This window comes from Rhinopithecus roxellana, chromosome 12, assembly GCF_007565055.1.
Source record: "Rhinopithecus roxellana isolate Shanxi Qingling chromosome 12, ASM756505v1, whole genome shotgun sequence".
NCBI lineage: Eukaryota > Metazoa > Chordata > Mammalia > Primates > Cercopithecidae > Rhinopithecus > Rhinopithecus roxellana.
In genome coordinates, this window is record NC_044560.1 from 22,592,713 (window position 1) to 22,619,211 (window position 26,499).

At 63.0% G+C, this 26,499-nt stretch overlaps 1 protein-coding gene across 3 annotated transcripts; it reads right to left on the minus strand.

Annotated features, from left to right (window-relative positions):
- Nucleotides 1-541: 541 nt before the first annotated feature.
- ARHGEF16 (Rho guanine nucleotide exchange factor 16) lies at nucleotides 542-26,499 on the minus strand. 3 transcript variants are annotated; one of them, XM_030941610.1, is made up of 15 exons: nucleotides 25,837-26,499; nucleotides 17,052-17,658; nucleotides 14,538-14,583; nucleotides 13,329-13,498; nucleotides 11,684-11,740; nucleotides 11,022-11,182; nucleotides 7,868-8,020; nucleotides 7,576-7,705; nucleotides 6,294-6,368; nucleotides 5,774-5,866; nucleotides 3,628-3,779; nucleotides 3,041-3,229; nucleotides 2,044-2,117; nucleotides 1,752-1,853; nucleotides 542-1,210 (listed from the first exon to the last, which is right to left on the minus strand). In XM_030941610.1, exons 2-15 carry the CDS (start codon nucleotides 17,637-17,639, stop codon nucleotides 1,071-1,073), a joined length of 2,130 nt encoding a protein of 709 aa, XP_030797470.1. In that variant the 5' UTR covers nucleotides 17,640-17,658; nucleotides 25,837-26,499; the 3' UTR covers nucleotides 542-1,070. The 3 variants fall into 3 exon arrangements, with proteins under 3 accessions (XP_030797470.1, XP_030797471.1, XP_030797472.1); XM_030941611.1 differs by having other exon boundaries at nucleotides 25,856-26,086; XM_030941612.1 differs by having other exon boundaries at nucleotides 25,821-25,963.

Consider the following 26,499-nt stretch of genomic DNA (forward strand, 5'->3'; position numbering starts at 1 on the left):
TTCCTGGGACAGAGAGAACCAGTCCTCCTCTCGCCGTGCCAGCCCAGGTCAGCCGACTGGCTCGGAGACTGCCTCTTCTGCCTGCAGGTCCCAGGACGAGATGGCTGGGAGGAAAGGCTGGGCGGGACGTGGGGCCTGCCTCCAACCCCGGGGACACTGCAGAGGGATCCCCAAAAGTTCTACTGAATCCCTGAGTCCTCTAAACCACTGGCCAGCCTGAGCCCTGCAAGGCACAGCTGTGCTGCCCCTGGGTTCTCAGCACACAATCAGGCCACTGGCCCTGTTCCAATGCTCCAGCCAGTGAGCAGACTGGCCACACCAGGGGTGAGCTCGGGGCAACCACGCATGAGGGGGCCGGTACCGGCCCACAGCACTCAACACAGGGGGGCCATGCCCAGGGGGCCCGGTGCCGGCCCACAGCACCCAACACAGGGGGGCCATGCCCAGGGGGCCCGGTGCCGGCCTGCAGCATCCTGAGTATGTCCCTGGAAAATGTGTGACCACGGCCTTTGCCTGGGCTCAGAGTCACTGAAAATCCAGGTTCTTAAGAAATAACTTTAATGTATTTAGAAACCTCAAAACTGAAATCTCCCTGCCAGGTCCCCTCCCTCCGGCCGGCCCCCCTCTCAGAACGTGGGGCACTTCTGGGCACTCAGGGTCCTTCCTGTCCCACATGGGGCTAGGAAGGGCATAGGAGACCTCACATTGTCCCCAGTAATCGCTAATGGTGCCCCCTGTGCCCATCAGTCTGGGTGGAGTTGCCCCGTGGGTGCAGCGGGGAGGTGGTAGGGTCCAGCAGCTGAGAGATGCCCAGCCAGCCAATGGGACTAGGCTGGGCTCCTTGGGACACGGCATGGCCCCTCAAGCTTGACTGGGGGTGCTTCTCGAGGGACATGTGATCTTCCTTCTGTCAAGTGTACGGAGCCCAGCACCACAGTCACAGGGTCTTGGGAAGCCCCAGGGAACCAGGCTGGGTCCTCGAGACAAGGCCCTCACACTCTCCGTAGCCAGGCACGGCCACTTGCTGATCAAGGGACAGGTTGTGCTGCCGCCTGCTGGCCTCACCAAGGCTACACGTCTGTCTCCACCCGCAGACGCTCCATCCTGCGGACATTGCCCTCCACGGCCACACGGCTGGTGATGAAGCGGGCAAAGTCCTCGGGGAACCAGCCTGTCTCTCCGTCCCGGAGCCTCTCACCATAGAGCCACCCTGAACACGGATGGGGTGGGAGGGAGGTGAGAGGAAGGCCGTGGGTCCCCCGGCCCCTCTGAGCTGCTCTGCATGAGCACGCCAGGGCCAGGCTTCTCCTAGAACCCACCACCCGCTCCTGCCTCAGAGCAGACAGCTGCCGAGGACTTGCTCACAGTCACCAGGCACCCGGCCCCAGCTCTGGTGCTCGCCACTGAGAAGGGTGCTGGGCTGAGCAGCTCTGCCTGGCATGAGGCGCCCTGCCTGCCCTCTGCAGGCTCGTGCTGGGCCGGCTGAGCGGGGATTCCCTGGGAGGGCAGAGAGACCTCCTCCTCCCCACATGGGACACAGTGACCATGAACTCGCTTTTGGGTTCATGGTCTTTGGGCTTGGGGATGTGGGAGTGCCCCCTTTGAGGAAGCCCTCGAGGGAGGGTGAGGCAGGCTGTAAGCGCATGGTCAGCTTGCAGCCCGGCATGCTCTGGACCTGGCCGGATGCTGGATGCTGACTCACGCCCACCTGTCCGAGCCTGCCCATCTGTGCCCGACATGCCCACACTCACCGTCCTCCTGCTGCAGAACCAGGACCACGTCCGCCTGCTGCAGTGTGACCTCATCTGCCTGCTTCGCAAAGAAGGCCTTGGTGATCTCCACCTGGGGCAGGTCTGGGTAGGGCAGTGGCCATCACAGGGCTATCAGGAGGCGTGGGCCAGGCTCCACTCCCCGACGGCCTCCAGCAGACACACCCCTGGGGCCAGGGCACCCCACCCCCCGACTGCTGGACCCCACCACAAGGCCAGGTGCCAGGCTCCCTTGGGCTACAGTGGGGGGCCAAAGTGCCCCGCCCGCACTCACCTCCTTTGTTGGAGAGGCCCTGCCACTGTCTCTCACTGTGTGTGAGAGCCACGATCCACCGTGCCCGGTCACTCCTGGGGGCCAGAGACAGCACGAGTCAGGCCTGGAGGCCGATCCCGCCCCTCTGATGCTCCCTGACTTCTGACAGCCACCCATGGGGGTCCATGGCAAGAAGATGGGTGGTGGGGGTGGGCAGGAGTGGCTGGGCAGACTGTGCCAGGCAGGCTAACCCCCAAGTCACCCCAGCCCCAGGTCACAGAGTTGGGTAGCAGCCACACACCCAGACCCCAGCCTGCTGGACCCAAGACCACCTTGTTTCCTGGCACTGGGTCCTAGCTCCCTGCCCCTCCATTTGCTGTGGCAGACTCAGCCCCAGCATCCTTGTTTGGTAACAGGGCCCAGAGCTATCCTCAGTCAAGAGGAGCTGAGAGGGAATATGGAGACTGGCGCACCTGCGTGCCTGCCTTCCACAGGGGCCCTGCAGAGACCCCCATCAGTGCCCACTCCCATTTCAAGCGCCAGGACCACCCTGCTGTCCGAACTGGCCCCCACTGGCCAGGCTCGCTGCGCCCCAGCAGCACTGCGGTTCTCCTGCAGCTATGCCCTCAGGGCCTCAGGGCTCTCCTGCCTCGGGGCCTCGGCATGCCTCTACCTCTGCCGAGCAATCCCACCCTCCAGCCCCACCACCCTCTGCTCATGTGGGCTGAGCCTTCCTCACGGCGCCCCCCGCACCCCACTCCCCACCTTGTTTCCTTTCTTGTTCCCACTTCTGGTGGCCCAACTGTTGGTGGGTCCCCTCCCGGGAACATAAATGCCACGAGGACAAGGCCGTTTCTGTTCTGTCCCCGGCTCTACCTCGGCACCTATGGCAAGGCCAGGTGCACGGTGGGCGTTCAGAGCCGGCTGTGGAACAGCGAGTGAAGCAGGCAGACAACCCAGTCCCCATGGAGCTAATGTGCCTGGGGCCTGGGAACCACCCTCCCGGGAGCCCCCTTACGCAGAGTCTGAGGAGAGCAGGAGCTGCTCCTGGCGGCCCTCACTGTTGCGAAGCAGGGTCACGTTGAAGGGGTGGGGCACGGAGGAGCTACGGTTGCCGCCCCCGGGCAGAGGGAGCTCAGATGGCTCTATCTTCTCCACCTGGATGTGGTTCATCTGGGCATAGTCCTGGACCACGTAGCTCTCCTCGCTGTGGGGGCACGGGCAGTCAGTTGGTGGGACGGTCCCACCCAGCTCCTACCCGGTGCCTGCTGGGCTCCCATCCAGGTCCCACCCGGCTCCCCTGCAGTGGTGGGGAGGCAGCCACAGACAGGCTCCAAGAGTTCCCCTATCCCACAGAACAGAGGCCACAGCTTTTGAGTCCTCATGACTGGCACAGGCAGACCCTGGTCTGCAGAGGAGGCCAGAGGCTGCACAGCGAGCGCCACCTGCCCCCGAGTGTCACATAGAGCATGTGCCGAGTGGAAGCCACGCCCCAGTGCTGAGGTCAGAGGGGCCCAGGGCCGACTCCCCCAACCTCCTGCCCCAGGGCCAGCGGCCCAGTGTCCACGGAGCGGGGCTCCCCACACCCTCCTGCCCTGGCGCCACCTCTTCTTCTTGGTCACAACCAGGACATCGTTGAACAGGAACAGGTAGCACGTTGGCCGACTGGCGATTTTTCGAAAAAGTCCAGTTTCTTCCACTAAGAACAGCTCCCCACGCTTCAGCAGCCACCGGGAGGCGGAGATCAGTGGGAGGGACTGGGGGGACAGAGTCAGGATGAGCAGGTCCTCAGGGGGTCAAGGACGCACAGCACCGGGTCGGACTGACCCCTGCCTCTGGACTGGGTGACCGGCTGGCTGTCCCCAGTAGGGGCTGGATAGAGGAAAGTGGCACAATGTGTCCGGGCCTCAAATCAAGGTGCGCCTGGACCAGACCCTGCCTGACAGCCCAGGGCTGAGTGACCACTGAACATTTCACCCAAGCCAGGACCCAAAGGCCAGTGCTGGGGCAGTCTCCACGCACACCTCACTCCTCCGTGGTGGGAAGGCTCCATGGCGATGACGCAGACGCTGGGCCTCCTGGGCACAAGGGCCTGCTTAGCCCTGAGGGAGGGTTGGCAGGGGCAGGCCCATCCGTGATGGCCACGCTCCATGTCTAGAGCCTTTCCTGGCTCCTGAGCCACAGAATACCCTTCCCGCTGCCTGGTGCTGAGTTTCTGGAGTCAGTGGAGGGCAGAGAGATGGCAAAGGCCAGGGGGTGGGCAGTGTAGGGGTAGTGGGGGTGGGCTGTGTGGGAGTGGGCATCGCAGTGGAGGGTGGCAGCACGGGGCGGTGGGGTGGGCGGCGCGGGGGCGATGGGGGTGGGCGGTGGTGCAGGGGCGATGTGGGTGGACAGTGGGGGTGATGGGGATGGGCGGTGGTGCGGGGGCGATGTGGGTGGATGGTGCGGGGGCGATGTGGGTGGACAGTGTGGGGGCGATGGGGGTGGGTGGCGCAGGGGCGATGGGGATGGGCGGTGTGAGGGCGACAGGATAGGTGGCATGGGGATGATGGGGGTGGACATCGCAGTGGGGGTGGCAGCACAGGGTGGTGGCGTGGGCAGCGTGGGAATGAGGAGCCTGCCCACCAGCCCCCGTTCCTCAGCCACTGTTGACACCTCCCCACCTGCTCCCTGTGGGCCCCGCCCACCCTACCTGTGCCCACTACAGATTCACCTCCTGCTCCAGGCCTCTGCCACCACCCTCCCTCCTGGATGGGCCTGTTCTCCCCACCCCCACACCCGTTTCCAAGACCAACTTCAAGACCACGTGGGGGTGACAGCCCCACTCAGGGGTGGGCCAGGCCTGGGAGGGGGTCCTTGCTCTGGCAGGGGCAGATGTTACAGAATCAGGGAGACAAGTGTGAGGCCCGCACGGGTGTGGGCTCGGCAACAGCGGCGCAAAGTCACTACTCTGACGCCTGCTCCAGGCAGCCTGCCCTGACCCACCCCGGGAGCCCCCTCCCCGAGCTGGGACCCCTGCACCCTTACTCGGCTGTCCATGGCCCTGAGTGAGGGTGGCCTGTAGCCTGTCACCCACTCCTTGCTCCTCCCTGAAGGGCACCCACTGGATGGAGCACCAGGACAGGAGACCCGCCTTGTGGGAGGGGCCCTGAGCTGTCCTGGGACAACAGAGGACAGGACTAGTGTGTGGGATTGTGGGTGGTGGGCTCTGGAGGGAGAGGTCTGAGCCCTGTCCATTTGGGGCAGGGACTAGGGCTGTTGGGACCTGGGCTGGAAATATTTCACTCTACCCAGAATCCGGGCCTCACTGGGAAACGAGATCTGGGCCAGCCCTGAAATCACCCTGTCTCCTCCCCTCTGTCCTCAGGCCCTGCCCAGCCCCTGAGGGGCCAGCAAGGAGCCCTGGCCCCGGTCAAACGCACTGACAGGGCCACTCCTGTTGCCCCCTCCGCTTGGTCACTCAGAACCTGGGGTGTACCCTTTGCCCGTGCAGTCCTGGGGATGCAGCAAGGGCCACAGAGGCCCACCCAGTGGGAGTAGGAGAGGGGTACACAAGGGACACTCCCAGATGGGGAGACTGAGGCCTGGAGAGACCAAAGGCACCAGCCCTAGGAGGCCCAGCCCCCAGGCCTCATGAGGGCAGGCACCCACTCTCCAGCCCTCAGGCTCAGGGGTGTGACCTCACACGCAGGCCAGCAGGGCGGGCTGAGTGGGAAGTGGTCTGAGTTGCCTGATGTCCGGAGCCACCTACCTTGACCTTGCTGAAGTCCAGCTGTGTGTGCAGCGTGTACATCTGCTCCATGCGCTCCATCCTGTGGGCCCCCTCGTTGCACTGCCTCACCAGCTGCAGGGCATGGTCCCCGTGTGAGGGGCTGGTGCTGCAGGGCCCTGGTACAGCCCACATGGTCCACCGTGTGCCCAGGACTCCTGCCCAGCCAGCCCCTGGCTGCTCATCAACTGTGCGAGAGCTCCACCGGCTCTGGGCCTCAGTTTCCTTGTCAGCGCTGTGAAAGGCTTGGGATGGATAATCTGAGAACTTCCGGGCCTCAGTTTCCCTGTCAGCGCTGTGAAAGGCTTGGGATGGATAATCTGAGAACCTCTGGTCCTCAGTTTCCTTGTCAGCACTGTGAAAGGCTTGGGATGGATAATCTGAGAACCCTCGTTGCCCTGGAAGGTAGGGGGAGCCAGCCCTATGCCACCAGGTAGGGTGGGGGTGGGGACAGGCTTGGGGTACAGGACTCGGGCGGGGCTGGGGCCAGGCCCCATCTTACTTTGCTGATAGCCTTCAGTGCGCGGCTGGCGGCCTTGTACCTCTCGGAGTGGCCCTGGGTCTTGAGGCAGAGTGTCTGGATGAACAAAAGACATGGGACACGAAGTCCGCTCTGGCATCCCAGGTGTGGAGGCTCCCACCAACGCCAGACCCTGGGGCTGCAGGGTGGTCAAGAGCTGCTGCCAGAGGGCTCCTGCAGGGCCCCACCACCAGCCCCTGAACGGCCTCTGCACCACCTGGAGCTCTGCCAGGTCCTCAGGCAGGTTGAGTGGGAACAGGAGCTAGCACCCCTGCCTGGAAGCCTGGAACCCTTCCCTTCCCGTTCTTGGCCATCTCCATCCTCTCTATCCAACCTGGGGAATCGTCAGTGGAGGCCCCTGGCAGCCCCATTTCTGCACATCCCTGGGGTCCCCAGGAATTTGAGGTTCTGTTTGGCTTGGGCAGTTCTGCCATGTGTAGCCTCAGGGAGCTTAGCTCAGTCCTGCCATGTGTGGGGCTGTGTGTACGGGCAGCACGCACACGTGTGAATATGCCTGTGCATCGTGTGCATGCATGTGTGCCTGCATGTGTATGCATCCACATGTGTATGTGTGCACTGGGTGCATGTGTGTGTAGTGCCTGTGTGTGCATGTATGCAAACGTGTGTGTGCACTGTGCGCACATGTGCATGCATGTATATGTGCAATGCAGCGTGTGCACATGTGTGCAGGCAGGTGTGTATTGGTGTGCATTGATACATATGCATTGTGTATACATGGGCACACATATACATGAGTACATGTGCACTGTATATACACGTGTGCGTCTGTGTGTACACCTTTTACCCTCATGTGCCCTCTGCTGTGTGGGCTGGCATCCCACACACACACCCCACGCTGGTGAGCTCCTCTGAGCCTCTCTCTGCATCCACAGAATGGGGAGAGAAGGTGGTGGGGACAGGGCTGCCACATCTAGGAGGACTGGTGGGGCAGGGGCTGGGAGGAGGCTCAGCAGGGCTCTGGGTGATGCCAGTTCCAGCTCGTCAGTGTGCCTAAACCTCATGAACCATTGAGTAAGTGAACACAAATTTGCTAAGGGCTGGAACAGCTCCTGGCACAGTGAGGTCTGTGGGTGGCAGCGACCACAAAGTTATCCTGGCTATTAAAGTCATCTTAGGATCATAACTATTAAAATATCATAGGCCAGCCTGGAGGAGAAGGTCACAAAAGGGTAATCAAGGGGGGGCTCCGGCAGTGGGACCCCAGGACAGTGTGCCCAGCCCCAGCCCCAGGCCGTGGACTCACATCCGTCAGGAGGGGCAGCCGGGTCACCCGCTGCATAGGGAGGATCAGGAAGGAGAGCACGGGCAGGCCCCCGCATGCTGGCCGCCTCTCAATCTCTCTCAGGACCTCTCGGAAGGCGGCATTGCTGCTTCTGCAAGAGGACAAGGCTGTCCTTCCAGGCTCTGCATGGCCGGCCTGTACCTAAATCAGGCGACACCTGCAGAAGCCAGGCTGGGAGCAGGAATGTGCTTTGGGAGACCAGGGTGCAGGACGCTCCCAAGCCACCCTCTGGGCCTCAGGGCCGCCCACTCACGTCAGCTTCTGCAGTGTGCGCTGCTGGTAGACCTCGTTGGAGCAGTAGGCGATGTAGGGGTGGAAGTGCTTCTCGGCATGCTCCTCCAGGATGTCACTGATGTCCTCGACCAGTACCTGGGCCTTGTGCCGCTGCTCCAGGTCCTCGAAGAACCTGAAGGCAAGGAGGGGTGAGGAGGGTGCCACGGGCCTGGTGGTCGGGCCCCATGTGTCAGATGTGCATATGCACGCACACTCACACATACATATACGTGGCAGGAGCTGAGCTCAGCTCCCAGAGGCAGCACGCAGCAAGCACTCGGGGCGGGACCCGGACCTGGGATGCAGGACAGCAGGGAGGGCAGGTGGGAAGTGGTCAGAGAGGCCTGGGGCTCCTCACAGAGCCCCCCGCCACGATCCCACACACTGGCACCGTCCCTCTGTTGTCCAGCGGCAGCCCCAGGGGCTGTCTCCCAAGGCGGACCCGTTTGGGCCTCCTGTCCTGGTGCCCTGTCCAGTTGGTGCCATTTGCCCTTCAAGCTCCTTCCAGCTAAAATGACTGGGCCTCCACACAGGCCCGGGCCCCCACTGCTGCACCAGCCTGCTCCTGGGAAGAAACTCAAGGACGGAAACTCAGGGGACAGGCACAAGAGCCCAGCCTCTGGGTCACAAAGAGGGGCGATGCCTGGGGCCACCCCCTCCAAGGATGAGTCCCCAGTCCCAGGCAGCTCTGCTGGTTGAGCTCCCAGCTGGGTTCGCGAACTGCCGGTTGACTTTCACTGGGTCCCCCGCCCCGTTCTGAGTGAACAGCAAGGCTGGGGGCCGGGTGTGGGCTCTTGGCAGACTCCCTGGAAGTGACTACCAGCCCCTCACCTCCTCCATGACCCAGGCCTCGGCCCGGGGTGATCAGGACGAAGGGAGTTAACACTTGGTAAGAGCTAGGCCACGGCTGCTGGGCTTCTGCCGCCATGGGTAGCCAGAGCCACCAAGGCTGGGCTTGGCTGAACCCATGATGGTCACCTGGTGTGTGAGGCGGTGGCTGGAGCCTCGTCCATCCCGCAGACCCTCAGAGCACCCAACCTGAGACCACATCCATGTCTCCAGCCTCTGCCACAGGAGGTCCTCCCACCCCAAGAGCTCTGTCCTTCGGAGGGACTGCCTTGCCCAGCGTGGAGGTGGGCGGGAGTCCCTCCTCACCCTGCTCACTGGGCCCGACTGGGCCTGCCACCCACGCAGGAGCCATGCTTCCTGCAGGGAGAGCATCCCGAGAGCTGCTTGCCCTAGAGAAGCCCCAGGAGATGGACCTGCAGTCCCCGTGGATAAGGACCCAGGAGGCCATGGGAGGCCTCGGCTGCTGGATGAGCAGGGCCATGACACGCATGGGTGCCGAGGCCGGCCAGGCCGGTCAGCAGCTCACATGGGAGACTGCAGGTTCTGAGAAAGGTCCGGGAGAGCTGCCCACCAGCCACTGACCCCAAATAGCGATGATTCCCCAGAGAATTCACTGTGAATGCCAGGAGCTGTCAGGGACCCAGCTGGGGGAGGAGGCCGGAGCTTCCCACCCCGGGGCAGCAATCTAAAGCCCCAGGAGGTCAGAGGCAAACACACAGCTGCCTGAGGCAGAGGGGACCGGAGGACACAGAGCCTGCATGGCTGGGGGCAGAGCTGGGGGAGGGGCAGCCGCTATCCCAGACCCCTCCCCCTCCCCCAACCCCAACCCACAGATGAGTCAGAGTTTAGGAGTTTCCCATAGCTGGTCCCTGGAGCTCTACAGGAAGCCCCTGTCCCCAGGGACAAGGCGGCTCCCTGCCCACCCTCAGGGCCCCAAAGTTCCGCAAGGGCACCCCACAGGCAGCAGATGGGTGGGACTCGCCAGGGCCGTGGCTGATATAAGAATGCGCCAGCAGCCACCACTGTTGGAGCAGCCCCGTGCCAGGCACTACAGGCCCCTAATCATCCCCCAGCACCACCCAAGCCCATGAGGGGACCAGAGGCACTGCCCCTCAAGTTAGCATCGAGGCTGAGGCTCAGGAGACCGAATGATACCCCAGGGTCCACCTGCATATAGGGAGCAGCACACGGTCCAGACCACACACACCCCCGCCCACGCACACCCCCGCCCACGCGCGCACCCCCGCCCACGCACCCCCCCCCCACACCCCCCTGCCGACGCACACACCTCCCTGGCCAGGCACACAGACCCCTGCCCAGGCACACAGACCCCTGCCCAGGCACACACACCCACGCACATACACCCCTGCCCACGCACACATACCTGTCCATGTACACACCCCCCTACCTACTCATAGCCCTGACTACGCACACACACCCACGCATATACACCCCTGCCCACACACACACATCCCTGGCCGCGCACACACCTGTCCACACACATACAGCTATGCACACACCCGCGCACACATAACCATGCATACACACCCCTGCCTCCTACACACCCATGAACACACCATGCACAGACACCCACGCACACACACACCTGCCCACGCACACACACCCCTGTCCACACACACCAATGCACACACACCCATGCACACACCCCTGCCCACATACACGCATGCATACACACTTGGGTGCTGGATGCTCCCGAGTCACCCTTCAGGCCTCGGGGCCAGCCCACTCACACACACCCCTGACCACGCACACACCCCCCACCCCCCACGCACACCCTCGTGCTTGGCTGCAGCTGCATGTCCGGCCTTCCCTCCACCTCCAGGCCTTGCAACCAGAGCTCAGGTCCAGCCACCAGACACCTTTGGGTGGAACATGACCCAGAGCTGCAACTAGAGGCTTCCTGCCTACAGGTGAGCAGCTTGTGGCCACCGCTGCCTGGGTCACACAGCCGTCTGTGGCTGGGCGTCCTGGTGGGATGGTGCTTGGCAGTGGGGCAGGGCTGGACCCCTGGGAAGTGCTCCACATCTTATGAACGACCAGGATGCCACAGCCCCAGTGCTCAGCCCGGCCCTGGGGCCAGCTCTTGGTGGCCTCAAGGACCATCAGAGGTCATCACCCTCCATGGGAGCCAGCAGCTGCCCTAAACCATCCCCATCAAGGTGCAGCTCAGGCTCCCCAGGGCCTGCTGATGACGGTGCGGTGCCCATGGGGAGAGGCACCTTCCCGGCAGAGGACCCTGTGCAAAGGCTGTGGCGTGGCCTCACCTCTGACTGGCAGCCAGGACATCCAGGATGTTGGAGAAGAGGTGGTGGTGCTCCATCTGGGTCACGGTCGCCCGCAGCTCCTTGGACTGCAGGAACTCCTCCACCAGGACGCTCAGGCTGTGCTGGTAGGAGAACTCCGACGTGAGGATCTCGAACATGGCCTGCGGAGAGGGGCCTGGGTGAGCCCCACAGTGACGCTGGACATGGGTGTGCCTCGGTGACCGATTCTCGGAACAGGAGGACATGCCCCGGGTGGCAGGGGTCGGTGGGAACAGGAGCCCCGGACAGACCCCTGGATGGGACTGTCAGGATGGCCAGCCTGGAGACGCCAGCCCGACGTCCCTGGGTGCCCCTGGCTGGGTGCCTTATGAGCCGCATGAAGCTAGGCAGCGACCCCCGTCCTCGTCAGAGAAGGGGGAGATGGCGGCTCCTGGACTCTGAGGATTTACCCGGTGGCTCGAAGCGCTCTGTGAGGGCTGGTGCAGGTGGAGGCACAGCCCGGGCCTGTGTGAGGCGCTGGTGAGTGTGACGGGGCCTGGCGCAGAGGGATGGCTGGGTGGCGCCACTGTGGCTGCTACCCCTCCCTGGGTGTTGCATGGCCCAGGCCATGGGGGACAGCCCTCCTGCCCAGGGCCCTCCCCTCCCACCCAGGGCCCTTTTACCTCCTGCCTCTTCCGCTCCTCAGTGGAGAGCTGGTCCAGGATGCCCAATTCCACCACCTGGGGGGACACAGGCCCAGGAGCTCCAGGTCACACATCCTGGAAGCCTGGGCCAAAGTCTCCCTTCTTTCCTCCTCCTGATGGACCAGGGCCAACATGGCCAGCAGAGGCGGGGGCCTGGGCAGAACACCCACAGCCACCCCACAGGGCTCAGGGAGGTCCGATCCTGGAGTAGGCCTGTCCTGCCCAGGGTCTATCCCCATCATCTTCCTCTCTGTGGACCCTCCTCAGGGCAGCCGCCCCCACCCCCGCCCAGCCAAAGAGCCCGGAGCAGCCCAGAAAGCGCATGGGGCATCCAGAGGGAAAGGCCAGAGGACGGGGGGAGATCTTGTCCCAAAGATCTTCCTGGCAGACAGAGAGGCGTGGAGCCCACCCAGGGAGGAAGTGTGGAGGGCAGGACTGTGACTCAGACCCCACCTGGGCGAGGCGAGTCAGTGCCCTGCCTGGAAGGTATGGGTGACGCTGTGCCCGCCCAGGCTCCCTCCTCCTCGGGGCCCACAGCTGGCGGGTCGCCTTGGCGGGAGCGTGGCTCGCTTGGTGGAGCGCATCAGGACCAGCGGGGCTGCTATACTGCCCGGGGGTCCCCTCTCCCCTCTGCAGGACTCAGGCCACCCTGATTTGTGCTCTGCTCCTCACTGGGCTGGGCAGAATGGCCTCCCACAGCGCCTGGGCCAAGGGTGAGTCCCCCATTCCCCAAGCCAGTGCCTCCTTCCTATGCAGGGTCAGAATCTCTGGCAGTTACCAGGGTGCAGTATTGGACACTATCCCAGACAGAGGGAGACCACACGCCCCCAGCTCCCAGCAGGGGAGTAAGACTGCACTTCCAGACCTTTCTATCTGTGGGGAGGCTGCCCGTTGCCTGCCCTCACCCCACACTGGGCCTGCCCTGGCCGGGGCCCCGGGGTACGCTGCACCATGGAGCGTGGTGGGCGGTTGCAGTACCAGCCCCTCTGGATGGCGAACAAGGAGCCCCATTGTACCACAGGTGGGGGCCCGCCCTCCCTGCTTCCCGCCACACCCACGGCCACATGGTCCCCTCCCTCGGGCCTCAGGGCGCGGGTCACATGCTGGTCCACCTGGGGTAGGAGCAGTCACCTCCCCCAAGCACAGAGACCACTGCCAGGCCACGCTCTCCACTGAGACCCCCGTAGGACAGGGATGGGCCCCCAGTTTCAGATATGGAAAGTGAAGGAGTGGCTTGGCCTTGGCCTCAGCTCCAAGCCACGGCCCCTCCCATCCCAGCTGTCTCCCTACACAGACCCCTTAGCCCTCTCCTGGGGTGGGGCCCCTGGGAAGGGACTCATGGTGCCCGCAGCTCCCTGCAGGGCAGTCTGAGCAGGGCCAGCCCTCGCACGCACGACAGCAGGGCCCTGCATGGGCAGGGTGACTCTGAGGGCACAGAAGGGAGACTCCCAGGTCCGCCACCCACAGCCAAGGGGCTTCTGGGAAGGCTGCCCACCCTCCCTGGGAGGACTGGGCTGCTGCTGGGGACCAGCCACCTGGGCTCGGGGAAGTAACAGTGGGGGGACCCCTGTGGCTTCTGCCTGCCTGCCTCTGTGGGGCAGCCTCACCCACCCTCCGGTGCTACCTCCGGGAGCTGGCTCCAGGTGACCTGGGCAGGCCGGTAGCTCTTGACCACAATGGTGGTGTCCATCTTCCGGGCTGCCTCGGGGCTGGAGGACTCATCGAGGATGTCATCATCAGACTCCTGGCTGGTGTTCAGGCCCCGCTCCTGGATCTCCTGGTAGAGCTGGGGGTCTAGAGAGAGAAGCAGGGTGACCTGTGGCCCTGGGGGATTGGAAAAGGCTGTGCCTCCCTGGAACTTGCTGGCTGAGCCCTCCCAAGGGCATCTCAGAGCCCATGATGACATCAGGCAGCACACGCCCTCCCGGGTGGGTCCTCTAGCGCCCACAGGCTCTCACGGCTGTATGGGAGAGGGAGGCTTTGGGAGGGGACTGCCCCAGGCTGGGCGCCAGTCCCAAGACCTCTTCTATGCCACAAGCCCCACCTGAAATGGGCTGGTCCCGGCTCAGGGCACCTCCAAACCCTCACAGCAGCCCCCAACCAGCCTTACCCTGAGACACGGGGCATCGCTGCTACCTCCTGGGACACTTCCCAGAGATTTCTGTAGAGGAGGCCTGGGTACCCCCTCCTGGGCCCGTCCCTGTCCACAAAGCTTCTGGGGGCTGGAGGGGGCCATTGTGTCTTGGGGCCTCAGGTCTGGAGCTGGGCACTTGAGGCCTTAGCCCTCCCCAGGCCCCACTGCCTCCGATCTCTTTACACCCCTGTGCACTTTGATCCAGGTAGCAGGCACCTCCCTATGTCAACCTCCCTATGGGATGTTCTCTTCTCCCCCCCAGCAGGCTGAGTGTGCACCACTGCCACCCCTGCTGGAGGCCCCAACACACGGCTGCCTTTTAGCCTCAAAGAGTCCGGGAAGAGCCCACGGCGTGGGGCCGGCACCCTCTGATCTGGCCTTGGTCCCCAACATGGCCACCGTAGGCTGGGCCCAGTACACATCTGGGGTGTTCAGGGCAAGACTGGGGGCTCTGTCTGTGCCCTGCCCTTCAGAACACATAGAATGGAGTCCAAGGGAACTTTCTAGACTCATCAGGGCTACATGGTGAGACCAGCCACTGGGACCTCAGGACCTCAGCCTCTGGAAGGATCCCGTCAAACAGCTTTGGTGACCCCGAGACACCAAACCAAGGCCCACCCGAAACCCAGGGTGGCCCAGTGAGTCCAGCTTCAACTGGAGCCCAGCCCAGCCCGTGGTGCCTCCCAAAGCCACACTCACCGTCCTTGAAGGAGCCCTTGTGCCCACGTTTCCGCCCCAGCGTCTTCTGCACAAAAGAGACACAGAAACCGCAGCTGTCAGCCAAGGCAGGTGTGGCCCACAGCGATTCTGCCTCGGGACCCCAGAGACCTCATGGCTCCACATGCGAAGCTGTGCCCAAGAGATGTCAGCTCCAAAGGGCCTCAGGGCTGCCAAGCAGAGGCCAGGACAGGTGGGAGGAGGGCTCAGAGCAGGCAGGACAGGTGACTGAGGGTTGTCAGGTCCAGGAGGGTTGCTTGGAGGAGCAGGAAGGGTTGAACTCATCATGAAGGGATGCTCAGGAGAGTTTTGAGCAGGACTGGAGGGAAGCCGGGGGCAGGGCAGGTACGGTGGGGAGAGGGCTGTGACGGGACAGTGGGGCAGGACACAGGCCCCTGGGGACCAGGACCTGGTGGGGCAGGTGAGCAGGGACTGGTCAGTCAGTGTCTAGCCCCAAGCATGGACCTGGGGGCCCCAGCAGGAGGCCGGGATGGCAGAAGCGATGGGAGGGACTGGGCTTCTGGGAAGCCCCCAGGCTCAGATGCCCGGCTCAGAGCCCACCCTCCTTGGCTGGGACGCCACACTCTGCCGACGCCACAGGTGTGCCGGTTCCCGGAAGGAAAGGGGCTGATTTCTCGGAACGAGTTGGGGCCTGTAAACTCCCCTTACCGGTTGGGAGCGTGCGGTGCTCCCAGCTGCACCTGGCCTGGCACCCTCAGCCCCATGACCCGCACCCCACCTCAAGGGCTCCCCCTGGCCCCCCTTTCGCCTCCAGGTCTGGCTGGAGCTGTTGCCTCCCCCACCCCTTGACCCCGTCCTCTCCTCCTGTCTGCCTCTACCCTAACCCTCCTTCCTCCAGGACCCTACCCTGACCCAAGGCCACAGGGAGCCCCCTCCTCTGTGCTCCCAGCAACCCCGAGCTGCCCTCAGCCCAGCCCTCGGCATTCTTCCTGCCCTGGTGGCCCTCTGAGGACCAGGCCCATGCCCCTGGGCTCACTTCGGAACCCCAGCACCAAGCATGTGGCAGGTGCCCAGTAAGTGTCTGCTGACTGCATGATATCAACAGTGAATGAAAGAACGAGCCCCGTGGGCCTAGTCCTTGTGGGTGCAGAGAGTGCTGGCGCCCTTCCAGCCCCTGGGGTGCAGGGGCCTGTGGCAGAAGTGCCGAGGCATTTCTGAGTCCCGGGCGTCTCAGGTAGGCACAGCAGGAGAGAGCCGTGACTGAGGACGGTGACTGGTGCTGGGGGCATGGGGGGGCCCCACCTCAGCCACCATCGGCCTCCAGTGGACACCGATGGGACATTCTGACAGGTGGTCTTGGCGTCCCCTGAGGCTGGCACTGCCACTCACAGTCTGGGCAGGAGCCGGGGCTGAGGAGGCAGCTGTGACGGCAACCAGTGAAGAACACGCTCTGGCACATGCCTTCCGTGGACACTGCCCAGAGGACGGCCAGAGGACGCCCATGATCTTTGCTTCCACATGGGGAAGCCAAGGCTCAGGAAGGTTCAGGAACTCGCCTGGGTCACACGGCACCTGCCCCACCCTCGTCCTTCACTGAGGCAGCCCACATGCTTAGGGCCTGTTTCCAACACGTCTGAGCAAGGCGCCCAACAAGAAGGATGCTCCTGGGACCAGCCCTGCATCTGCTCTGCATTCCTGAGGGTGCTCGGGGCTGCCAGGGCCTCCTGATGGGTGGTTCCAGGGCAGCTCGCCTCCCCTACCCCAGCCCTGCCTGAGCCCAGACCCACCAGCTAAAGAGACCAAGCAGGGTGGCCAGAGTCCCAGTCTTGGCTGGGTGGGTGTCCAAGTGCCATGCAACTCTCCCTGAACACAGCTTCCAGCTCAGGGCTGCCTGAAATGAAGGCCTCACCCCTAGTCACAAGGGATGGTGACTCCGAGGATGAGGGACACTGGGCCCAGGAGCCCCAGCAGGACGCTCTGTCCCCTGGGCCCTAGTGACACATGCAGCCAGGCTACACCCTGCCCAGCGAAGGGTCTGCCGCCACCATGCCCCAGACCTAGAGCCACCGCCAGCAGGCAGGGAAGCAGGGCTCTGTGTACAGCGGGAATGTGCACAGCTGCCCCGCCGGAGTCCCTGTCCGGAGCTGCGGGGGCAGATGGAGCCAAGGCCAGTCACTGCAGCAAGGTCACCCTGAACCCTGTCATCTAGGCAGGCTGGCTCCTGTCTGGGGCTTGGAAACAGGGACTGGGCCTTCCAGGGATCTGCCCTCCACCAAGGCTGGGAGCAGGGACACCAGAGTCTGGGGCCTGGGTAGAACCCTCAACCTTTCTGAGCCTCTGCTGCCTCGTCTGTGAGGTGGGATCTTCATGCTCACAGACTGGGCTGAACGGGAATAAACCAGTTGAGAGTCCTCGTGCAGCAGGTGCTTACTAACGGCAGCTGCCACGATGCAGAAGATGACAGTGGTGGAGACGGCCAGGCCACCCCTCTGCCTAACAGCACCCTCCCCGCGGTCCACGCGGGCAGGCCTCTACCTTGTTTTTGGCTGGGTTCCGAGTGTGAGGCTGGCTGGGTTCCTCGGCCAGAGCCTGGAGCTTAGGGCTTAGCGGGATGGCGTCCCCCTGGCCACCTGGCTTCCCCAGGCCCTTCATGGCCGCCCGGTAGGATTGGTTCCGCAGGTTCCGCCTCAGCATGCCCCCGGGGTCCTTGTCCATGTCCATGTCGTCCAGGGAGAAGCTGGGGGCTGGGAGGAGCTTAGGGTCCCGCCGGGCGGCCTCCCTGCTAAGTACAGCCGCCCCGAAGCTCTGGTGGCGGGCTGGGGTCTTGGCCTTGCTGGCCACGGCCAGGCTCTTGGGGATCAGCTGCTGGGTGCCCAGCTTGAGGGCCGCCGGGCTCTCTGTGCTCAGGACGATGGGCCGCGGCTCCTCGTGCCCTGGGGACCGAGGCTGTGGGGGTGCCGGGACCTCGGGCTGGAAGACGGCATTGTCCCTAACACGCAGGGAGCCACGGACCATCGGGAGCCCAGAGGCTGGGTTCCCACTGGTATCCAGTCGGAGCTCCGAGTGGAAGCGGTATTCCAGGAGCTTTTCCTCCAAGGAGCTGTCTGAGTGCCGCTGGGACATGCTGGGTGGTTGTGGGGTCCTGGGGAAAGGGCAGAAGGGAGGGTCTCATGAGGCTGCTCTCCCCTGCCCCCTCAGGTGTCCACCCTGCTGCTCTTTCGCATATGCCTGGCCAGGGCCCCAGTACAGCTCCCAGGACACAGCGTGCAAGGACAGCAATGCAGCCAGGAGCAGAGTGGGTCAGCGGCACAGCCAGCCCTAACCACCGGGAGCCAGCCACAGCTGACTGCCGGAGGCTGGGCACAGGATGGGATTAGGCAGGTACTGGTTCTCCGAGCTCCAAGGGACCAGGTAGGCATAGCTTAGGGGGGGAGGCTGGACCTTGGAGGCTGGGAGGCTGCACTGCTTCCTCTGACGGGCAGCAAACGCTGAGGACACATTCCTGAGCCAGGAGGCAGGTGGGGCAGCTCAGGTGCATGGCCCTGGAGCCCTGCAGACCTGGCCTGGAATCCTGGCTCACACCTGGCAGCCACGCAGCCTCCTGGAACCACTTCCTTGTGGTGAACACGAGGGTGATGGTGCTGCGCTGGGGGCTTCCTGAGGTCAGCATCAGCCACAGTGGCAGTGACCACAGCCTCACTGGGGCCTTCCAGACACCCGAGCCAGGCTCTGCTGGCGGGGGTCGGGCACATTTGCCCACATGCTCCCGGCCCGAGCCCAGGCCCGTGTGATTCCCCTCTCTCAGCCACACAGTGACATGACTGTGGCGGACTGTCCATGGAACATTTCCACACACCAAGCAACACGCTGGCATTTTTCCACGTTTCTGAACTGGGCATAAAGCTGACAATTCTGGTCTCAGGAGTCCCACCAGGCACCAGCCTGAGAGTCTGGGATGACACCTGGCCACTGGGCAGGTGTGGTGGTGGCAGGCCACAGTCCCACGTACACCGCCCAGCGCGGGCGGGAGCTGACCTGCAGACATCTCTGGAGCCCGATCGCCACACCCCGTGGGCAGTCCTGCCCCCACCACCCTCCTGCCTGTCCCTCCTGGCAGCATGTGCCCCCGAGCCCATCTCTACCGCACTGTTCCCTTCATGGTCCGGGGCTGGCAGCCCTGCCCCTGATGCTGCTGTTTCCTGTTTCTCACTTTCCCCCTTCCAGACCCGAGGCAGGGCTGCCCTTCGGCCCCTTGGGAATGGCACAGTCCTGTGACTGGCTTTGGGACATGTGTCCCCACCAGGTAGGAACGTGGAGAGCCAGCACTCGACCTGCCTCTGCGCCTTCCCCGGCTGCCATGACTATGAGCACGCGTGGCCAGGCAGAGCCCCAGTGGCCTGGACCCCGTGGGACCAAGATGTGCCGAGCCCCCAGCCGACACGGCCTGCAGGAGCCGGGCCTGGATGTCTGTTTCCAGGCATTTCGCGGGGCTGTTGTGGCTACACATCACCTCCTGAGTGACAGCACATGGCTCACCACAGCGGTCTTTCACGCCCACAGCAAGCTTTCACGCCCCAGGCTGCTTGCAACCCTCAGGTCACTTAGCAATGGCTTCTGAGGGTCTGGTCTCCCAGGCCTCCCAGCTTTCCCCTCTGCTGCTCAGGGGCTCCCCACACGTGTCAGGGGGCAGCCCTGACCGAGGCATGTGGTCAAGGAGCCTCACCGAGGCACGTGGTCAAGTGACGCTGCCTGTGCCTCAGTTTCAAAATCTGTAAAATGGGTACGATAAGAGCAAGGCCCACCTCCTGAAGGTACTGCAGTAAGGGTAAAGTGTGCAAAGTGTGTAACAGGCCTAGCCGGTGTGAGGCCTACATCCACATTGTGGTGACCAAGCCTTGCCGAATCAAAGACAAGCTCATGCTCCCTACGCTCAGGGAGCTTTGTAGGTTCAAAAGGTAACAACACGGAGAAAACTCACTGCTTTCATTCTTTCCCTTTTAAAACATAAAAATAAAAACAGTAAGAGCCACCACTCAGTATGCCTCCTATACACCCAGAACGTCACACACATGAAAATGACCGGAGTCTCTCCAGGATGGAAACTGATTTTTCTGATGGGAAAACAAGGCTGGATCGCTCGCTCCAAGTCATTTCCTACAGGGAGGTTGCCTACAGCCAGCCACACAACTGACCTGAGTTCACACCTCTGGAGCACCCGCGGGGCACCCGGGACACTTCTCTGTCCCTGCTCAGCCCCAGGAGCCACCAAACTCTCCCAGGACACAGATTCTCTGCTAAAACCATCCCAGGAAGACACGTGCAGCTGAGCCTCCCAGGCCCTAGGGAGGGACGGCTCCCACGCTGGCTGGGAGGGCACATTCCTCCGGACATTCCGAATCACCGGCCGAGGACAGCAGCAGACACAACAGGCCTCCCCCGGGGCTGGTGTCCATGACACTGACCCGGGTGACGCTGGTCTGCACCATCCCAGGATCACCTGCTCACAGCAACGTGTCTGCATTTTACCCAGGCCTGGCCGAGAAATGTGTTTCTTTTAGGCTTCTGTCTACACGCCAAGCAGAACGCACTCCAGCGAGCAGCCAGTGTAGGCGGCCTACAGTCCTGCAGTCCTTTTATTCTCAATGTGATTTCTTTACCTGGGGGGCATTTGACGTGGGTTGACGTGCCCACATCGTCACTGTGCCCGGTCTCCCACCAAACAAATGTCCCCAAGACCCCACAGCCCCCAAACACAGAGACCCCAGCCTGCACTGTCTCAGCCTTCCTCCTCCTTAATGGGGCCAGACTGCCCACGCCTGACTGTCCTGACCACGTCCTCTGAGACAGTGCCCTGGCCCTGGCCAGCAGCACTCCCTGGCTGGCGGCGGCTGTCCCAAGAGAGGTCAAAGTCTGTTCCACTGCCAGAAGGCACCCAAACGGGAACCTGTCAGGCGAGCCAGAGCCAGAGCCATTGCTGGGTGTGACCTCCACTCCCAGTGAGGCAGCCACACCCACAGGTCTAACAGAGAGCCCTAGGGGTGTGGGCAGGGGCCCTGGGCTCTGGAAGCCAGAGCCCCCCAGGAGCCGGCTCTCGAGAGCTGTGGCCCTGGCAGGCACCTGCACCCGTTGCCTTCTGTTTTTCAGTTTTTCTAAAGAACTAGGAAGACACAGACACTGTTTCAAAAGTCAACGAGCACCAAAGACTTAGCATGAAAGCCCAGTGTCCCCTCCTCCACGCTGCCTTGATCCCCAGAGGCCACCGCTCTGGGCTCCACAGCTTTCCCCAGTAAAAGGCACAGCCTGCTCTCAGTGCCCCCCGCCTATGGCCATCCCTACCCGCTCCTTGCCTCTTGGACGAGGACTCCATCACAGCCGTCACACGATGTCTGTGCCCACAGATGTCTGTGCTGGCACAAGGTGCTAAGCCCCGGGGCAGGGTAAGGCCTTGCCCCCCTCTTGCTAATAATGATTTTCTCTCATTCCACCGGCCTGGTTTTCCCCAGTTCAATTTTCCCTGAGTGTTCCGGCGTCTCTGCCATGTGCTTCTTGAGAATATATTCCATACGTTTGGCAGGCCAGTTCTGTGTTTTTCCCAGACAACCCCTATCCTCCCTCTCCAGAGGGCCTGGTGCTCTGGGCCTCACCCTGGGCGGATCCCAGGACCTCCTCTGCTGCTTCTGGGGCTGGAGGCTTGGCCCCCAGTCCCCTCTCACCTGCTCCGGGCCCTCACTGTGCTGAAGTACATCCCCAGGCACTGAACCAGGAAGCCACATGGGAGGCATCTTTTGGATGCCTGAAAATGTCTTGTTTCTTCCTCTCCCCTGACTGGTGGCGAGGAGACGAGTGTTCCCACTGTAGACGGTTTTCTCCCAGAGTCGGGAAGGGCCCTTCCCTCATCTTCAGAGTTGCTGGGGAAGGGCCCCAATGCCCCAATCCCTTCCTCGTATCATGACCGGTGTGTGGTTCTCCCTGGCCCCACTGAGGGTCTGGGGCACCTGCTGGAGGCTGGGAGCTCTGGCTGTCGTGCTGATGTGCCTCCGTAGGGTCCACGTTTGTTCACTGAGCCAGGCACTGGGTAGAACTCCCCATGTGGTCACTCTTGTCTTCAGGGCTGCACGGATTTTCATATTATTTCTTCCATTCTGTTTTCTCTTTTTGGAATACCCACTAATGAGTATTAAGCTCTGGCGTTTTCTCCTAATTCCTTACCTTCCCTCCCCTACTCTGTTCTCTGTGTGAGATTGTCTCTACTTGATCTTCTTATCTGCCCCATGGTCTTGTCATTTTCATTATCGTCAAAGAGCCCTCTGCTCTTCATTCCTGGCATCCTGCTCTTGTTTTATGGGTGTAACATCTTCTATTATCTTAGAGAGGAAGGATTACATTTTATTTGGAGGGAGTTTCTTTCTTTCTGTCATGGGCTGCTAGAGCTGTGCCCCCACGACACACTTCCTCCTGTTTCTGCCTCTGCTGGCCTCTGTCTCTCAGGCACAGGACTTTCCTCAAACATCTGCTGCTGGTGGTTGATTGCTTCTGCTTCTATTGAGGAGAGAGGCCTTATGCTGGTGGGAGGCCCAGGTGCACACACCCTGAGCACAGGTGTCTCACCGGGAGGGCCCTCTGGGACCCCCAGCCCCACGCCAGGTCCGTATCCTGAAGTCTCTCCTGCATGCCAGCTGGTTTCTGCAGTGGTCTCTCTCCATCTCCTCCCTGAGATGCTGGTCTGCTCCTGGTGCCTGGAGCCAGTGAAGGGAGGGGCTGAGAGCTCAGACTCCTTTCAGCAGCTGTCTATGCTGTCCGGGCTACAGTGCCACAGAGGTCGGTCAGATTCCCTGCAGCAGCCTCGTGGGCCAGTGGCAGACCTGCTCCCCAGTAAAGGCAGCCCTGACTTGCTGAGTGGGGGCTGCCAGGAAAGCTCCTTCAGGCATGCACAAGGCAGAGGGAGCTGCAGGCTGTCTGTCTTTCCTGTCTCCCCATGTGTGTGAGCCCTTGCAGGGCAGGGACAGTTTCCTGTTCATGTCCCCACAAACAGTCGGGCTCAGTTCCTGCACTAAAAAGCAAATGCCTGCCTCAGCATGTGCTCTGCCCTGGTCTGCTTACCTTGATTCTGTGTCTTCCCAGAGAGGCCCTGGTGTTCCGTGCCAAGAACCAACTTGCAAGGGGACTTTGCTCAAAGTGAGCAGAGGCTGGGCCAGGGCAGCCCACAGAGGTTCCAGGCCCGTCTGTGCCACGTTTTGGGCGACTTCCTGCTGCTGCTGCTCAGGGTGGGCTGGAAAGGACCTCCCATGGCTGAGCCCTGGGACCCAGAGCTGTCTCTTTTCCCTTTACCACTAAATACCCCACCCTGGTATCCCTGACACATATAGTTACAGGGCACGAGGGACTTGTGCAGGAGGAGGCGTGCAGCAGAGGTGAGCAGGTGGAATCCGTGGTCTCTGGCCAGTTTAAGGGACCCTGCCCGGCCTGTCCAAGCAGGTGGAATCCGTGGTCTCTGGCCAGTCTCAGGGGCCCTGCCCAGCCTGTCCAAGCAGGTGGAATCCGTGGTCTCTGGCCAGTCTCAGGGGCCCCTGCCCAGCCTGTCCGTTCCTGTCTGCACTTGGCCTTGGCTGATCTGCCGGATCTCAGACCCAGCCTTGGTTGGGTGTGCCGCTCTGTAGTCCCACCCTCCTGCCCCCTCGTCCTTCCGGAGAGATGGGCTTCTAGTGACTCTAGTGGGCGCCAGCCCTGTCCATCCTACATCCCCACAGCAGTACAGTCTCCCAGCTGGGGCCTGGGGCTCTGAGCACAGCTGCTTTCATGGCCACCAGGACCTAATTGCTCCAAGTTTGCTGCCCCTCCAGTTAGGACGCTGCACGGGCCTCCAGCTTCATGTGATCCCACCCTTGGGCATTTCTGTCCCTCCTACCCTGGCCTCTAGGTCTGGCTAACCCCACTCGGCCCAGTGGGGTGTGGCCTCTCTAGCACCTGTCCATCCAACCTCAGTGCACGCAAACTCAAGCCACAATGGTGCCCTTGTACTCCGGTCATTCTGCCCAGCCAAACTTCGGACTCAGTCACATAATCTGGGGGAGGACTTGGTTTTGTAAATCATGCAGCACACATCAGCCAGCTCCATTTGCAAGGTGGCCAGGGGTTCAGCTCTGTGGCCTGCACTGGGGCAGTTTTGCCCCCCAGGGCGCATTTGGCAATGTCTGGAGACACTGCTGGTAGTCAGGAGTCCTGGCTACTGGCCAGCAAGGCTGCTGGAGAGACCTGTTATCTGGATCAAGGCCCCTAGGGCTGCGGTGGGGAAACCCTGGGCAGCTAAGCAGAGAGCCACCTTGCATGGTAGGGGCGGGGAAGTGCATCTGGCCCTCCCACCTGGACGTAGCCAGCTCAGCCCAAAGTGCATTCCAGTCACTCCCCAGCTCCGGCTCTGAATGAGACGTCCCATAAACCCAGGCACTGTCCCTGGCTCTGTTGCCACTCACGGGGTTCCCCCAAAGGGTGGGAATCACAGCCTGCCTCTGACAGGTGTCCACGCGGGGGATAGGTCCCCTGCCACCCAACCAGGTGCAGAGGGAATGTGGCCTGCCTGGGTGGGACTGCTGGCCAGGCCCTGTCCTGACCTGGATGGCTGTCCCCAAACGGGGACGGGGGGGGGCAGTGGGGGTTCTGGCCTCGGCCAGGGAGTCACTAGAAATAAGGACGCTGCTCCAGACAGACAGTCCACTGCGCTAAGGACAGAAGCAGCCCAGATCCATCTGGAAATCAAAACTAAAACTCAGACCCAAACTCGCGGGGAGCGCCTGCACCTGGATCACAACGTGAACACAGATGGCCATCCTCAGGATGGGGACCCACGCGACCCACGCTCCACATGTGAGCTGTGGGGACCCCGGCACGCCGCTTCTCACTGTTTCACTTCTGTGCCTTGGTTTTTTCATGTGTAGGTGGAAAGTGCTTCCCACATAGGTGATCCTATGGGTCAGAGACGGCCCCTGGAGAGCCAGCGCCCTCAGGGAGGCACCCCCAGCAAGGGATTTCTCCCCAGTGTCCAGGTTGGGGGAGGGGGGAGGGCCCATCCCACCCTCCAGGTGACTTTGGTCCAGGTGACTTCTTTCAGGAAGCCCCCAAGACACCTCCCTTCCAGCAGGACTGGGTGGGTGGGGAGTGCCCACCTTCAGCCCACAGCTCCTGCTCTGGACAGTACCTTTCTCTCACCCTGTTCCCCTCTGCTGGCCATGGGCATCGCACAGCAGGGACCACGTCTGCCTGGCACACTTGTGGGTCAACATCTTCTAACTCCTCAACACTCCTACTAGTCCCATTTTACGGATGAGGAGACTGAGGACCCGAGAGCTGCTTAGTTCACAAAGAGCCAGGATGTGACGGGCACACCTGGGAACTATGCCACGGAGGTGTCAGGGCCCGCAGCCATGCACAGCACCTGGACCCTGTTGCTGGTCCAAGCCAGGCCCACACGCACCCCCAGGCCCCCATGTTAGGTGGTGCACAGACTGTTCCCCTCAAAGACACAGAGAAGATTCAGGCCTCGATTCAGGTCAGATGCAGAGGCCACCAAGACCTGCCATCACTGCCACTCCCTCAGTCCCCCACCTACTCAAATCTCAAAAGGGAGCCTGTTCCCATTTCACAGATGCAGAAAGAGGCTGAGCAGCCAAGACAAGCCGCCAGGGCTCCCTGGTAGGTGGGACGCACCCCTCCCCCTCCCTGCCTCCCTTCTCGGGGGAGACAAAGCAGGTCCCTCCCTGCCACCGCCCACCAGGTCCACGGGGTGGGGGAGGGGCGTGGGGTGGGGGACGGGCGTGGGGTGGGGGAGGGGCGTGCGGTTTGGGTTTGTCTTGGGTGTTGGGTTCTTCCTTCTTGGAGCTTTTCTGAACTTTCGGGACCAAAGCAGGTTTGGGCGTCAGATTCCCCAGAGAGCTCCCGGGAGGGTCGCTCTGTTCTGCCCCCCACCCCATGCTCTTTCAGACTCTCTGGGGCTTCCAGAGTCCTCCGCGCTCAAATCTGAACCCAGGTTCCGGTTGCATGGAAGTTTTCCTTTAGGAAGAGGAAGAGGCCACTGGGGGTCGAGAGAGGGCAGCGAGCGAGCGTGCAGGGGCAAGCAGGGGGCTGCCTGGGGGCGGCTTAGCCCGCGAACCCCGCCCCTCCCGCCCCGACGGAGGCACGGGAGGGTCGCGAAGTTGTTGCGGCTCCCGGGGCGCGGCTCGCGGGAAAAGCGAGGGGAGGAGAGGCGCCCCGGGTTCCCGGCGCCTCCCCCGGGCTTACCCCTTCCCCCGGCTCCCCTGAGCCCCGGCTCACCTGTCTCCCGGCTCACCTGTCCCCCAGGCTCTCACCTGCGCCGCAGGGCGGAGGGACGGAGGGGCGGCGCGCGGACGGTGCAGCTTCCAGCGCCGGATCCCCTCCTATCCTGCAGCCGCCTCGCTCCTGCGGCCGCGCGGTCCGGCCCGGGGCGCCTCCTGCACTTCCTGCGCTGTCTGGCGGGAGGGCGGCGGCTGCGGCCCCGCAGGTGGGCGCTGGGCGGGCGGGGCGGCTCCGGGTCCGAGGGCCCGGGGGGGAGGGTCGGGGAGGGGCGGGCGCGTCCCGGGCACCTGTGGCGGCGCCGCCTGCGTCACAGGTCACAGCCCCACCTGGGCCGGCCGGAGCCCACGTGATCGCCCGGACTGGATTGCGCCTCTCGATTCCCTCCGAGCCGCCGCCCGGTGCCTGCGCCTTCCCTCCCCGCGCCCACGCCCCCTCGAGGCCAGCCCGGGCGTCGCCTGCCAGACGTGGGGCCGGAGCGGCTTGGCTCCCTCCTGCGTCACTGTCCTTCCAGGCCCCGCTCCACCGCCTCCTCCGGGAAGCCTTCGGGGAAGGAGACCAGCCTTGCGGGGACCGATGTTGGCTGTAGAAAGGCCCGGCCCTCTGGATTCTTGGAAGCCAAGCGGCCAAAGACAGCCAAGAGGGCGCAAAGCACTCTGGCCACCTTCTTGGTGTGGTT

Excerpts from the sequence above, each read along its gene's own strand:
- ARHGEF16 (XM_030941610.1), bottom strand. The coding sequence starts at position 17,639 with ATGTCCCAGCGGCACTCAGACAGCTCCTTGGAGGAAAAGCTCCTGGAA. Across the intron at positions 13,499-14,537 it reads CAAGGGCTCCTTCAAGGACG|ACCCCCAGCTCTACCAGGAG; the intron begins GTGAGTGTGGCT and ends TTCTCTCTCTAG. Across the intron at positions 2,118-3,040 it reads CTGCTCTCCTCAGACTCTGC|GAGTGACCGGGCACGGTGGA; the intron begins GTAAGGGGGCTC and ends TCTGGCCCCCAG.